Source organism: Tachyglossus aculeatus, chromosome 16 (assembly GCF_015852505.1).
Source record: "Tachyglossus aculeatus isolate mTacAcu1 chromosome 16, mTacAcu1.pri, whole genome shotgun sequence".
NCBI classification, from domain to species: Eukaryota; Metazoa; Chordata; class Mammalia; order Monotremata; family Tachyglossidae; genus Tachyglossus; species Tachyglossus aculeatus.
Window position 1 is genome coordinate 3,936,280 of NC_052081.1, and position 13,824 is coordinate 3,950,103.

General features: G+C 50.9%; 1 protein-coding gene across 1 annotated transcript in view; it reads right to left on the minus strand.

Annotated features, from left to right (window-relative positions):
* The window catches only part of LMX1A (LIM homeobox transcription factor 1 alpha), a 106,830-nt gene that overhangs the window by 20,539 nt on the left and 72,467 nt on the right, over nt 1-13,824 (minus strand). Inside the window, exon 3 of the mRNA XM_038758355.1 lies at nt 6,069-6,301. Within this exon, the coding sequence (XP_038614283.1) occupies nt 6,069-6,301 (233 nt within the window). The remainder of the gene's footprint in view (nt 1-6,068; nt 6,302-13,824) is intronic.

Genomic DNA, 13,824 nt, shown 5'->3' on the forward strand with positions numbered 1-13,824 from the left:
TCTATATGTTGCCATCTTGTACTTCCCAAGCGCTTAGTACAGTGCTCTGCATACAGTAAGCACTCAATAAATACGATTGATGATGATCGATGATCTCAGAGCAGGCCCGGACGGAGCCCTCGTTGTTTGCGGGGAGGGTTGGGAGAACGGGAGGGTAGGAGAAGCGGAGCAGAATGCCGGTCTGGAAAATTAACAAACACCTCCCACCCCCCGGCTCCAATCCACCCACCCACTCCAACACCCAATCCATAAATCCCCCCACTCGGCCTCGCCAAAGCCCCACTCCTCGCCGTTAAAAGCGCCGCGGCGGATTTAACGGGGTTTTACTTTTAATTAACTGGGCCTCGCCGGCCCTCGGTGAACAAGGTAGGAATTAATTCGTCGTTCAGGCCTTTCCCGGCGAATCCTGGGAAAGCGCGAGGCGGGGGTTGGAGGTCGAGGGGGGATTGCGGGTTGGGGGGAGCGGGAATCGTATTCCCACCCGTGACCTCCGTGCGACCCCCCTCCTCCTTTGGGGTCTGAAGGGAAGAGGGGAGCCGGGGAAGAGGAAAAAAAAAGATTGAAGAGTCGATTGTGTGGGTTAGAGATGAAGAAATTCTTCGGTTCGGGGGGGAATTAGGGGAAGGAGAAACGTTAGTAGGCCTTTAATTAGAAACCGGGTTCTTCTTTCAGAAGGAGTTGTTTACTTAGTATTGGGAGCTGGGCCTGGCTGTGGGGGCCGTAATTGAAGAGAAGGCTTTGGAGATTATGGCCAACATATGGCTTGTACAGCCTGGTCCTTTATCTGCATTTTCTCATAAAACTGCCTTTCATTTGCGTTCCTCCTCTCACCCCCTTGCATTTCTAAAGGGGTCTTTGAAGAGGCAGATGGAAAATGTGGCGGGCTTCCCGCCGACACCTCAGCCTCAGGGTCCGCCTCCGCCCGCCCGGGCACCTTCCCGGGACCGAAAGGGCGTCGGGCACGGAGGTAAGATGGAGGCCCTAGGATGGGAAGTGGTGGCCATCATGGCCGCCCAGCGGGGCGTCGGGCGCTGAGGTAAGATGGAGGCCCTAGGACGGGAAGTGGAGGCCATCATGGCCGCCCAGTGGGGCGTCAGGCGCTGAGGTAAGATGGAGGCCCTAGGACGGGAAGTGGAGGCCATCATGGCTGCCCAGTGGGGCGTCGGGAGCTGAGGTAAGATGGAGGCCCTTGGACGGGAAGTGGAGGCTATCATGACCACCCAGTGGGGCGTTGGGTGCTGAGTAAAATGGAGGCACTCGGACAGGAAGTGGTGGTCATCATGGCCGCCCAGTGGGGCGTTGGGCGCTGAGGTAAGATGGAGGCCCTAGTACAGGAAGTGGAGGCCATCATGGCCACCCAGTGGGGCTTTGGGAGCTGAGGTAAGATGGAGGCCCTAGGACGGGAAGTGGAGGCCATCATGGCCACCCAGCGGGGCGTCGGGCGCTGAGGTAAGATGGAGGCCCTAGGACAGGAAGTGGAGGCCATCATGGCCGCCCAGTGGGGCATCGGGTGCTGAGGTAAGATGGAGGTCCTAGGACAGGAAGTTGAGGCCATCATGTCCACCCAGTGGGGCGTCGGACGCTGAGGTAAGATGGAGGCCCTAGGACGGGAAGTGGAGGCCATCATGGCCACCCAGCGGGACGTCGGGCGCTGAGGTAAGATGGAGGCCCTAGGACAGGAAGTGGAGGCCATCATGGCCGCCCAGCCACCTGGAAAGCCCAGCTCCTCCAGGGGGGCCTTCCCTGATTAAACCCTCCTTTCCTCTTCCCCCACTCCCTTCTGCATCGCCCTGACTTGCTCCCTTTATCCATCCCCCAACCAGCCCCACACCACTGATGTCCACATAATAATAATAATGGTATTTGTTAAGCGCTTACTATGTGCAAAGCACTGTTCTAAGCACTGGGGAAATACAGGGTGATCAGGTTGTCCCACGAGGGGCTCACAGTCTTAATCCCCATTTTACAGATGAGGGAACTGAGGCACAGAGAAGTGAAGTGACTTGCCCAGAGTCACACAGCTGACAAGCAGTGGAGCTGGGATTTGAACCCACGACCTCTGACTCCAAAGCCCGGGCTTTTTCAACTGAGCCATGCTGCTTCTCTCTGTCATTTTACTTTTTTCTATTAATATCTGTCTCCCCCCTCTAGACTGTAAGCCCGTTGTGGGCAGTGAATGGGTCTGTTTATTGTTGTATCGTCCTCTCCCAAGCGCTCAGTACAGTGCTCCGCCCGCAGTAAGCGCTCAATAAATACAATTGACTGATTGCTTCCCACCATTCCACATCTTATCAATCCCAACATTCCTCTTGCCACTTTTGACTTTATACCTGTTCTCAGTGCTTATGCAACCATCATTATATACTGAGGTAATATTACTACTACTATTACTATTGCAACTACTACTATAATAATAATAATAATAATAATGGCATTTGTTAAGTGCTTACTATGTGCAAAGCACTATTCTAAGTGCTGGGGAGGTTAGAAGGTGATCAGGTTGTCCCATGGGGGGCTCACAGTCTTCATCCCCCTTTGACAGATGAGGTAACTGAGGCCCAGAGAAGTGAAGTGACTTGCCCAAAGTCACACAGCTGACAATTGGCGGAGCTGGGATTTGAACCCATGACCTCTGACTCCAAAGCCCGGGCTCTTTCCACTGAGCCACGCATCAACCCCCTCATCATGGTCCATTAATGACCTCCAGCGACCTTACCAACCTGATCCCAGCCGGGACCAACCGGTGTCCCACCTGATAATAATAATAAAAATAAAAATAATAATAATGGCATTTATTAAGCACTTACTATGTGCAAAGCACTGTTCTAAGCGCTGGGGAGGTTACAAAGTGATCAAGTTGTCCCACGGGGGGCTCACAGTCTTAATCCCCATATTACATCTACATCTCTGCCCCTGCTCTCTCTCCCTCCGTCCAGGCTCGTATCTCCTCCTGCCTTCAGGCCATCTCCATCTGGATGTCTGCCCGCCATCTAAAACTCAACATGTCCAAGACTGAACTCCTTGTCTTCCCTCCCAAACCCTGCCCTCTCCCTGACTTTCCCATCACTGATGACGGCACTACCATCCTTCCCGTCTCACAAGCCCGCAACCTTGGTGTCACCCTCGACTCCGCTCTCTCGTTCACCCCTCACATCCAAGCCGTCGCCAAAACCTGCCGGTCTCACCTCTGCAACATTGCCAAGATCCGCCCTTTCCTCTCCATCCAAACCGCTACCCTGCTCGTTCAAGCTCTCATCCTAGCCCGTCTGGATTACTGTATCAGCCTCCTCTCCAATCTCCCATCCTCCTGTCTCTCCCCACCTCAATCCATACTTCACACCGCTGCCTGGATTGTCTCTGTCCAGAAACGCTCTAGGCATGTTACTCCCCTCCTCAAAAATCTCCAGTGGCTACCAATCAATCTGCGCATCAGGCAGAAACTCCTCACCCTGGGCTTCAAGGCTGTCCATCCCCTCGCCCCCTCCTACCTCACCTCCCTTCTCTCCTTCTCCAGCCCACCCCGCACCCTCAGCTCCTTCGCCGCTAATCTCCTCACCGTTAGGCCTCGTTCTCGCCCGTCCCGCCGTCGACCCCCGGCCCACATCATCCCCCGGGCCTGGAATGTCCCCAATCCCTCTGCCCATCCGCCAAGCTCGCTCTCTTCCTCCCTTCAAGGCCCTACTGAGAGCTCACCTCCTCCAGGAGGCCTTCCCAGACTGAGCCCCCTCCTTCCTCTCCCCCTCCTCCCCCTCTACATCCCCCCCGCCTTACCTCCTTCCCTTCCCCACAGCACCTGTATATATGTATATATGTTTGTACAGATTTATTACTCTATTTATTTATTTATTTTACTTGTACATATTCTATTTATTTTATTTTGTTACTACGTTTTGTTTTGTTCTCTGTCTCCCCCTTCTTGACAGCGAGCCCACTGTTGGGTAGGGACCATCTCTATATGTTGCCAGCTTGTACTTCCCAAGCGCTTAGTACAGTGCTCTGCACACAGTAAGCGCTCAATAAATACGATTGAATGAATGAATCCACCTTCACTTTGATCTGCAGAGCGCTGAATTCATTCATTTTTCATTCATTCAATCGTATTTATTGAGCACTTACTGTGATATATATATATATATATATCATATATATATCAGTCTATAAAAGTGCTGAGGTGACTATCAAGTGCTTAAAGAATAGTGATTCAAGTGCATATGTGATGCCGAAGGAACGGCAAATAGGGGAAATGAAGGCTTTGCTGGGGAAGGCCTCTGGAGGATACATGATTTTAGCAGGGCTTTGAATGTGGGGAGAGCCTGAATAATCACCCAGAAACTTCAAGCGCTTAGTACAGTGCTCTGCACACAGTAAGTGCTCAATAAATACGATTGATTGATTGATTGGTTCTTAGCTAATTTGTTTTAGTCCTTTAAACTGTAAGCTCCGTTACACTGTAGCTCCTTGAGGGCCGGGATTGTGTCTATCAACTGTACTTGAATTCTGCAGAGAGGCAGTGTGGCCTAGTGGCTAGAGCCCGGGCCTGGGACTCAGAAGGCCCTGGGTTCTAGTCCTGATTCTGCCACTTGCCTGCTGTGTGACCTTAGGCAAGTCACTTCATTTCTCCGTGCCTCCGTCCCCTCATCTGGAAAATGGGGATTAAGACTGTGAGTCCTGTGTGGGACAGGGACTGTGTCCAACCTAATTTCTTTGTATCGACTCTGGCGCTTAGAAGAGTGCCTGCCCAGGGAGACAAAGACTCCTTCCCAGAATCCCTTGGGGTAGCCATGAGAGGTAAGGGGCAGAGCCGCCAGCCCAGAGAGACCAACTCTTTTCCCAGTGTCCGTTGGGGATATCCGTGAGAGGAAATGGGCAGAGCTTCCAGACCAGGGAGACAAAGACTCTTTCCCTGATATCCTCTGGGGTATCCATGGGAGGGAAAGAGTGGAACTACCAGCCCAGAGAGACAAACTCTTTCCCAGAGTCCTTTGGGATATCCATGAGAGGAAAGGAATCGAGCCTCCAGCAGGGAGAACAACTCTTTTCCCAGTGTCTGTTGGGGATATCCGTGAGAGGAAATGGGCAGAGCTTCCAGACCAGGGAGAAAAAAGACTCTTTCCCTGAGTCCCCTGGGGTATCCATGGCAGGGAAAGATTGGAGCCACCAGCCCAGAGAGACAAACTCCTTCCCTGAGTCCTTTGGGGTATCCATGAGAGGAAAGGAATAGAGCCTCCAACATGGAGAACAACTCTTTTCCCAGAGTCCCTTGGGGGTATCCATGAGAGGAAATGGGCAGAGCTTCCAGACCAGGGAGAAAAAAGACTCTTTCCCTGAGTCCCCTGGGGTATCCATGTCAGGGAAAGAGTGGAGCCACCAGCCCAGAGAGACAAACTCCTTCCCAGAGTCCTTTGGAGTATCCATGAGAGGAAGGGAATAGAGCCTCCAGCGGGAAGACCAACTCTTTTCCCGGAGTCCCCTGGGGGTATCCATGAGAGGAAATGGGCAGAGCTTCCAGACCAGGGAGAAAAAAGACTCTTTCCCTGAGTCCCCTGGGGTATCCATGGGAGGGAAAGAGTGGAGCCACCAGCCCAGAGAGACAAACAGAGAGATACCCCAGAGTCCTTTGGAGTATCCATGAGAGGAAAGGAATCGAGTCTCCAGCAGGGAGACCAACTCTTTTCCCAGAGTCCCTTGGGAGTATCCATGAGAGGAAATGGGAAGAGCTTCCAGACCAGGGAGACAAAGATTCTTTCCCTGAGTACCCTGGGGTATCCGTGGCAGGGAAAGAGTGGAGCCACCAGCCCAGAGAGACAAACAGAGAGATACCCCAGAGTCCTTTGGGGTATCCAGGAGAGGAAAGGAATCGAGCCTCCAGCAGGGAGACCAACTCTTTTCCCAGAGTCCCCTGGGGGTATCTATGAGAGGAAATGGGCAGAGCTTCCAGACCAAGGAGACAAAGACTCTTTCCCACTTGGAGTATCCATGGGAGGAAAGGGACAGAGCCACCAGCCCAAGCCCCCTCCCACTCCAGCCCCCCACCGCCCACCGCGCTCCCGTCCCTCTTCCCCTCTTACCTGAGTCGGAGGCCACGGGGCTGACCAAGCTGAGCAACTCCCTCTCCTTCTCGTAGTCTCCTTTGCACAGGAGCTGGCCCTCCTTCAGGACGAACTCGTCGCCCTTCTGCAACTGCCGCTCACACACGCAACAACAGAAGCAGCTCAGGTGGTAGACGCTCTTCTGCGCCCGCATCACGAACTCGCTGGGCGCGATGGCCTCGAAGCAGCCGGCACATTTCACCGCGAACAGCCTGGCCGGGAGGGGAAGGGAGCACAGAGAGGGCGTCGGAACCGAACCCGGCCACCCTCGGGGCCCAGGCGAGACCAGGCCGGGCCCGGGCAAGGGGGAGAGGGGCAATGATGGCCGAGAAACTCTTGCCCTCTGGCGTGCTCGCATAAGCGCTCCCATGGACATGACATCCCATGGCCCTTTCATTCAATCAATCAATCGTATTTATTGAGCGCTTACTGTGTGCAGAGCACTGTACTAAGTGCTTGGGAAGTACAAGTTGGCAACATATAGAGACAGTCCCTACCCAACAGTAGGCTCACAGTCTAAAAGGGCTCACAGTCTAAATGCCCCTTGTCGTTCGGGTGAACGTTGCTCAGACCCCAGGGGTATAGTAAGGGTTTAATAAATGCCATTATTATTATTATCTCTCCCCCTCCCTCCCCTCCACCTCCCCACCCCCCCGCCTTACCTCCTTCCCCTCCCCACAGCACCTGTATATATGTATATATGTTTGTATTTATTTTATTTGTACATATTTATTCTAATTATTTTATTTCGTTAATATGTTTTGTTTTGTTCTCTGTCTCCCCCTTCTAGACTGTGAGCCCACTGTTGGGTAGGGACCGTCTCTATATGTTGCCAACTTGGACTTCCCAAGCGCTTAGTACAGTGCTCTGCTCACAGTAGGCGCTCAAGAAATACGATTGAATGAATGAATGAATGAATGAATTATTATTATTAAGAGGGCAAGGATCCATCCCATCGGCAGTGGGACATGCGTGTTTTGCAGAAGTGTGAACCATCCACGCTCTCTCGGGTGGTGCTGATATTAATAACAATGGCATTTGTTAAGCGCTTACTCTGTGCCAAGCACTGTTCTAAACACTGGGGGAGATACAAGGTCATCAGGTTGTCCCGTGTGGGGCTCACCGTCTTCATCCCCGTTTCCCAGATGAGGTAACTGAGGCCCAGAGAAGTGAAGTGACTTGCCCAAAGTCACACAGCTGACAAGTGGCGGAGCCCGGATTAGAACGCAGGACCTCTGACTTCCAAGCCCAGGCTCTTATTGCTAAAAGGCAAGATTCATTCATTCATTCAATCGTATTTATTGAGCGCTTATTTTGTGCAGAGCACTGTACTAAGCGCTTGGGAAGTCCAAGGTGGCCACATATAGAGACGGTCCCTACCCAACAGTGGGCTCACAGTCTAGAAGGGGGAGACAGATAACAAAACAAAACATATTAACTAAATAAAATAAATAGAATAAATATGTACAAATAAAATAAATAAATAAATAGAGTAATAAATCCGTACAAACATACATGCATATATACAGGTGGTGTGGGGAGGGGAAGGAGGTAAGGTGGGGGGGGGGGAGGGGGAGAGGAAGGCTCAGTGTGGGAAGGCCTCCTGGAGGAGGTGAGCTCTCAGTAGGACTTTGAAGGGAGGAAGAGAGCTAGTTTGGTGGATGTGTGGAGGGAGGGCATTCCAGGCCCCGGGGGATGATGTGGGCCGGGGTTCGACGGCGGGACAGGCCTTTTAGACTGTGAGCCCACTGTTGGGTAGGGACTGTCTCTATATGTTGCCAACTTGTACTTCCCAAGCGCTTAGTACAGTGCTCTGCGCACAATAAGCACTCAATAAATACGACATGATGATGATGACAGGCGAGAACGAGGCACGGTGAGGAGATTGGCGGCAGAGGAGCTGAGGAGGAGAGGACTCTCCCCTCTCCATCCCTGACTCTCCCCCAGTGACCCATCCAACCCCGCTGGCTCTCCCCTCTCCATCTCTGGTGTCCCTCTAGCAACCCGATAATGGACCACTCAACCATGAATTTATCCAGACCCAAAAGCCCGTGAGCAAATATCATTTCCCGCTGAAGATCACTGAATAATAAATAAGGAGGGGAATGAAACGATGGAAAAGACAAAGGGCTAGAATTTAAGTCTCTTCTTCCTCCTGCTGGAAATCAACTGGGTTCTCTCTCAGCTGCCGGATGGTAGGAAGCTTTGGGGGAAGAAATCCACCTCTGCTTATCATCCTGAGTAAACTAATTCCCGCTCTTCCAGGCTCCCTTCATTCAAACTCCCACCCCGCCACTGAAGGAACTGGTGAAACCACCCAGGGAAAATGCTCCCGGAACCGACGAGCACTTGAGAATGAGTGCTCGGGAGCAAGGGCGAAAAGCAGCAGGTGGTCACGTTGATACTGGGCGCTTACAGTGTGCAGAGCACTGTACTAAGCGCTTAAGAGAGTCCAATGTAAACATATCCACGACCTCCCCTCCAGAGTGTTGGAGGAAGGGGTAGGAAAGGGGCCAGTCATTGTGGAAGAGGGTGAGGATAGAGATATAAGACAAACTGCCATCTGCATTGTTCTGCAATGAAGAAATTCCACAATTATTATCATTATATTACTATTCTTCACTGAATTCCAACTATTTCTCTCTTCTTGATTCATTTGTTTTTTATGCTATCTGTTCAGCGCTTACTCTGTGCCTGGCACTGTACTGAGCGCTGGGGATAGATGCGAGCTAATTGGCTTGGATACAGGCCTTGTCATCATCATCATCGTCAATCGTATTTATTGAGCGCTTACTGTGAGCAGAGCACTGTACTAAGCGCTTGGGAAGTACAAGTTGGCAACATACAGAGACAGTCCCTACCCAACAGTGGGCTCACAGTCTAAAAGGGGGAGACCTGTGTGGGGCTCCGGTCTTCACCCCCATTTTACAGAAGAAGTAACCGAGGCCCGGAGAAGTGAAGTGACTCGCCCAAGATGTGGCCCAGTGGAAAGAGCCCGGGCTTTGGAGTCAGAGGTCATGGGTTCAAATCCTGGCTCCTCCACTTGTCAGCTGTGTGACTTTGGGCAAGTCACTTAATAATAATAATAATAAATGATAGCATTTATTAAGCGCTTACTATGTGCAAAGCACTGTTCTAAGCTCTGGGGGGTTACAAGGTGATCAGGTTGTCCCACGGGGGGCTCACAGTCTTCATCCCCATTTGACAGATGAGGGAACTGAAGCCCAGAGAGGTTAAGTGACTTACCCAAAGTCACACAGCTGACAGTTGGCGGAGCCAGGATTTGAACCCATGACCTCTGACTCCAAAGCCCGGGCTCTTACTGAGCCACGCTGCTTCTCTTAACTTCTCTGTGCCTCAGTCACCTCATCTGGAAAATGGGGATGAAGACTGTGAGCCCCCCGTGGGACAACCTGATCACCTTGTAACCTCCCCAGAGCTTAGAACAGAGCTTTGCACATAGTAAGCGCTTAATAAATGCCATTATTATTATTATTATTATTATTATTAGTCGATTTTTGCCCCAGTCGACAGCTAGTCACCCCAAGGCTCCGCAGTTTTCCGAAATCCTCGGTCCGACACTGCCCCAAAGGCGGAGGGTTCGGTCAGTTGAACACCTGGGTGGCAGTTGTGTGCGCAGCTGTCTTGGGGTCACCCCCAACTTTGCCCCCCAGTCTGTGGGAGCCAGCTGCCAGGCGGTCCACCCGGCTGTTGTTTTCTCTCCGGCTCAACGGGCGGAGGAGAGGATTTGGGGGAGAGGCCGCGGCCGTAATTAAAACACTGTCTGTGTCCTCCTATCCGTCCCCAAAGACGGCTAACGCAAGCTACCCCTGAGGGCTCCCCAAGGCCATGGTTTCCCATGGCTGTTCGCCCTCACCCCCTTCCCGGGACCCCCCAACCCCCGGTGAGCAGAGAGGATTTCATCTCTTTCACCTCCACCAAAAACTTCACTTTTTTTTGTATGGTATTTCTGAAGCGCTTATTAGCATCATCATCATCAATCGTATTTATTGAGCGCTTACTATGTGCAGAGCACTGTACTAAGCTCTTGGGAGGTACAAATTGGCAACACATAGAGACAGTCCCTACCCAACAGTGGGCTCACAGTCTAGAAGGGGGAGACAGAGAACAAAACCAAACATACTAACAAAATAAGGTAAATAGAATAGATATGTACAAGTTAAATAAATAAATAAATAAATAAATAAATAAATAAATAAATAAATAAATAGAGTAATAAATATGTACAAACATATATACATGTATACAGGTGCTGTGGGGAAGGGAAGGAGGTAAGATGGGGGGGGATGGAGAGGGGGACGAGGGGGAGAGGAAGGAAGGGGCTCAGTCTGGGAAGGCCTCCTGGAGGAGGTGAGCTCTCAGCAGGGCCATGAAGGGAGGAAGAGAGCGAGCTTGGCGGATGGGCAGAGGGAGGCCATTCCGGGCCCGGGGGATGATGTGGGCCGGGGGTCGATGGCGGGACAGGCGAGAACGAGGTACGGTGAGGAGATTAGCGGCGGAGGAGCGGAGGCCCTGTTCAAAGAGCTGGGGCAGAGACGAGGTAATCGGGTTGTCCCACGTGGGGCTCACAATCTTCATCCCCATTTGACAGATGAGGTAACTGAGGCACAGAGAAGTGAAGTGACTTGCCCGAGGTCACACAGCAGACACGTGGTGGAGCCGGGATTAGAACCCGTGACTTCTGACTCCCAGCCTGTGCTCTTTCCACTAAGCCGTGCCACTGCTCAATGCAATGCTCTCCGGCTTTCTTAACCACAAGTAACTGAGAAGCGACATTCATTCATTCAATCGTATTTATGGAGTGCTGACTGTGTGCAGAGCGCTGTACTAAGCGCTTGGGAAGTACAAATTGGCCTAGTGGGAAGAAAGCAGGCCTGGGAGTCTGAGGTTCCAACCCTGTTTTTGCCACTTGTCCGCCGGGTGACCCTGGGCAAGTCATTTCACTTCTCAGAAGCGGCGTGGCTCAGTGGAAAGAGCCCGGGCTTTGGAGTCAGAGGTCATGGGTTCCAATCCCGGCTCTGCCAACTGTCAGCTGTGTGACTTTGGGCAAGTCACTTGACTTCTCTGTGCCTCAGTTATCCCATCTGTAAAACGGGGATTAAAACTGTGAGCCCCCGATGGGACAACCTGATCACCTTGTAACCTCCCCAGTGCTTAGAACAGTGCTTTGCACATAGTAAGCGCTTAACAAATGCCATTATTATTATTATTAGTAGTAGTAGTATTAATAATCATATTTATTGAGTGCTCACTGTGTGCAGAGCACTGTACTAAGCATGTGGGAGAGGACAATATAACATCAAACACATTCCCTGCCCGCAGCGATCTCACAGTCTGGAGGGGGAGACATACAATAATATGAATAAATAAATTAAATCAATAAATTACAGATCTATGCCGTGGGGATGGGAGAGAGGATGAATGAGGGAGCAAGTCAGAGCGGCGCAGAAGGAAAGGGGAGAAGAGGAGAGGAGGGCTCAGTCAGGGAAGGCTTCCTGGAGGAGACGAGCTGGATTACGAGCCCACTGTTGCGTAGGGACTGTCTCTATATGTTGCCAATTTGTACTTCCCAAGCGCTTAGTACAGTGCTCTGCACATAGTAAGCGCTCAATAAATACGATTGATGATGATTAAGACTGTGAGCCCCATGTCGGAACACCAGATGAGCGCTTAGTACTGTGAAGCAGTATGGCTCAGTGGAAACAGCCCGGGCTTTGGAGTCAGAGGTCGTGGGTTCAAATCCTGACTCCGCCACTTGTCAGCTGTGTGACTTCGAGCAAGTCACTTCGCTTCTCTGGGCCTCAGTTCCCTCATCTGGAAAATGGGGATGAAGACTGTGAGCCCCCCGTGGGACAAACTGATTACCTTGTATCTACCCCCAGCGCTTAGAACAGTGCTTGGCACATAGGAAGCGCTTAACTGTACTGTGAGCCCACTGTTGGGTAGGGACCGTCTCTATATGTTGCCAACTTGGACTTCCAAAGCGCTTAGTCCAGTGCTCTGCACACAATAAGCGCTCAATAAATACCATTGAATGAATGAATGAGTGAACAAATATCAACATTATTATTATTATTATTATTATTATAGTGTGTGGCACATAGTAAGCGCTTAACAAAGACCAATTGGGGGTTGGTCACTACGTGGTTTCCACCTTTTCCACCAGGGGGCAGCACAGTCGCATTCATTCATTCATTCAATGGTACTTACTGAGCGCTTACTGTGTGCGGAGCACTGGACTAAGCGCTTGGAAAATACAATTAGGCAACAGATAGAGACAATCCCTACCCAACAACGGAGAATCAGCGTGGCTCAGTGGAAAGAGCAGGGGCTTTGGAGTCAGAGGTCGTGGGTTCAAATCCTGCAACTGTCAGCTGTGTGACTTTGGGCAAGTCATTTCATTTCTCTGGGCCTCAGTTCCCTCATCTGGAAAAGGGGGATTAAAACTGTGAGCCCCACCGTGGGACAACCTGATCATCTTATAACCTCCCCAGCACTCAGAGCAGTGCTTTGCACATAGTAAGCGCTTAACAAATACCATCATCATTATTATTAACGGGCTCACCGTCTAGGAAGGGGAAACAGACAACAAAACAAAACAAGTAGACAATCAATCAATCAATCGTATTTATTGAGCGCTTACTGTGTGCAGAGCACTGTACTAAGCGCTTGGGAAGTACAAGTTGGCAACATATAGAGACAGTCCCTACCCAACAGTGGGCTCACAGTCTAAAAGACAGGCATCAATACCATCAAAATAGGTAAATGGAATTAATGATGATAATGATGGCATTTATTAATAATAATGGCATTTGTTAAGCGCTTACTATGTGCAAAGCACTGTTCTAAGCGCTGGGGAGGTTACAAGGTGATCAGGTTGTCCCACGGGGGGCTCACAGTCTTCATCCCCATTTTACAGGTGAGGTAACTGAGGCCCAGAGAAGTGAAGTGACTTGCCCAAAGTCCCACAGCTGACAATTGGCGGAGCCGGGATTTGAACCCATGACCTCTGACTCCAAAGCCCGGGCTCTTTCCAATGAGCCACGCTGCTTCTCTAGGCGCTTACTATGTGCAAAGCCCTGTTCTAAGCGCTGGGGAGGTTACTAGGTGATCAGGTTGGCCCACGGGAGGCTCACAGTCTTCATCCCCATTTAACAGACGAGGTAACTGAGGCACAGAGAAGGTAAGCGACTTGCCCAAAGGCACACAGCTGACACTTGGCCAAGCCGGGAGTTGAGCCCATGACCTCTGACTCCAAAGCCCGGGCTCTTTCCACTGAGCCACGCTGCTTCTCTATAGCTATAGATCTATATACAGCATTAATAAAATAAATAGAGTAAGAAATATGTACAAATATACACAAGTGTGGTGGGACAGAGAAGAGGGTAGGGCTCGAGTCCATCCTGAAGGCCCTGCTGAGAGCTCACCTCCTCCAGGAGGCCTTCCCAGACTGAGCCCCTTCCTTCCTCTCCCCCTCGTCCCCCTTTCCATCCCCCCATCTTACCTCCTTCCCTTCCCCACAGCACCTGTATATATGTATATATGGTTGCACATATTTATTACTCTATTTATTTATTTATTTATTTTACTTCTACATTTCTATCCTATTTATTTTATTTTGTTGGTATGTTTGGTTTTGTTCTCTGTCTCCCCCTTTTAGACTGTGAGCCCACTGTTGGGTAGGGACTGTCTCTATATGTTGCCAATTTGTACT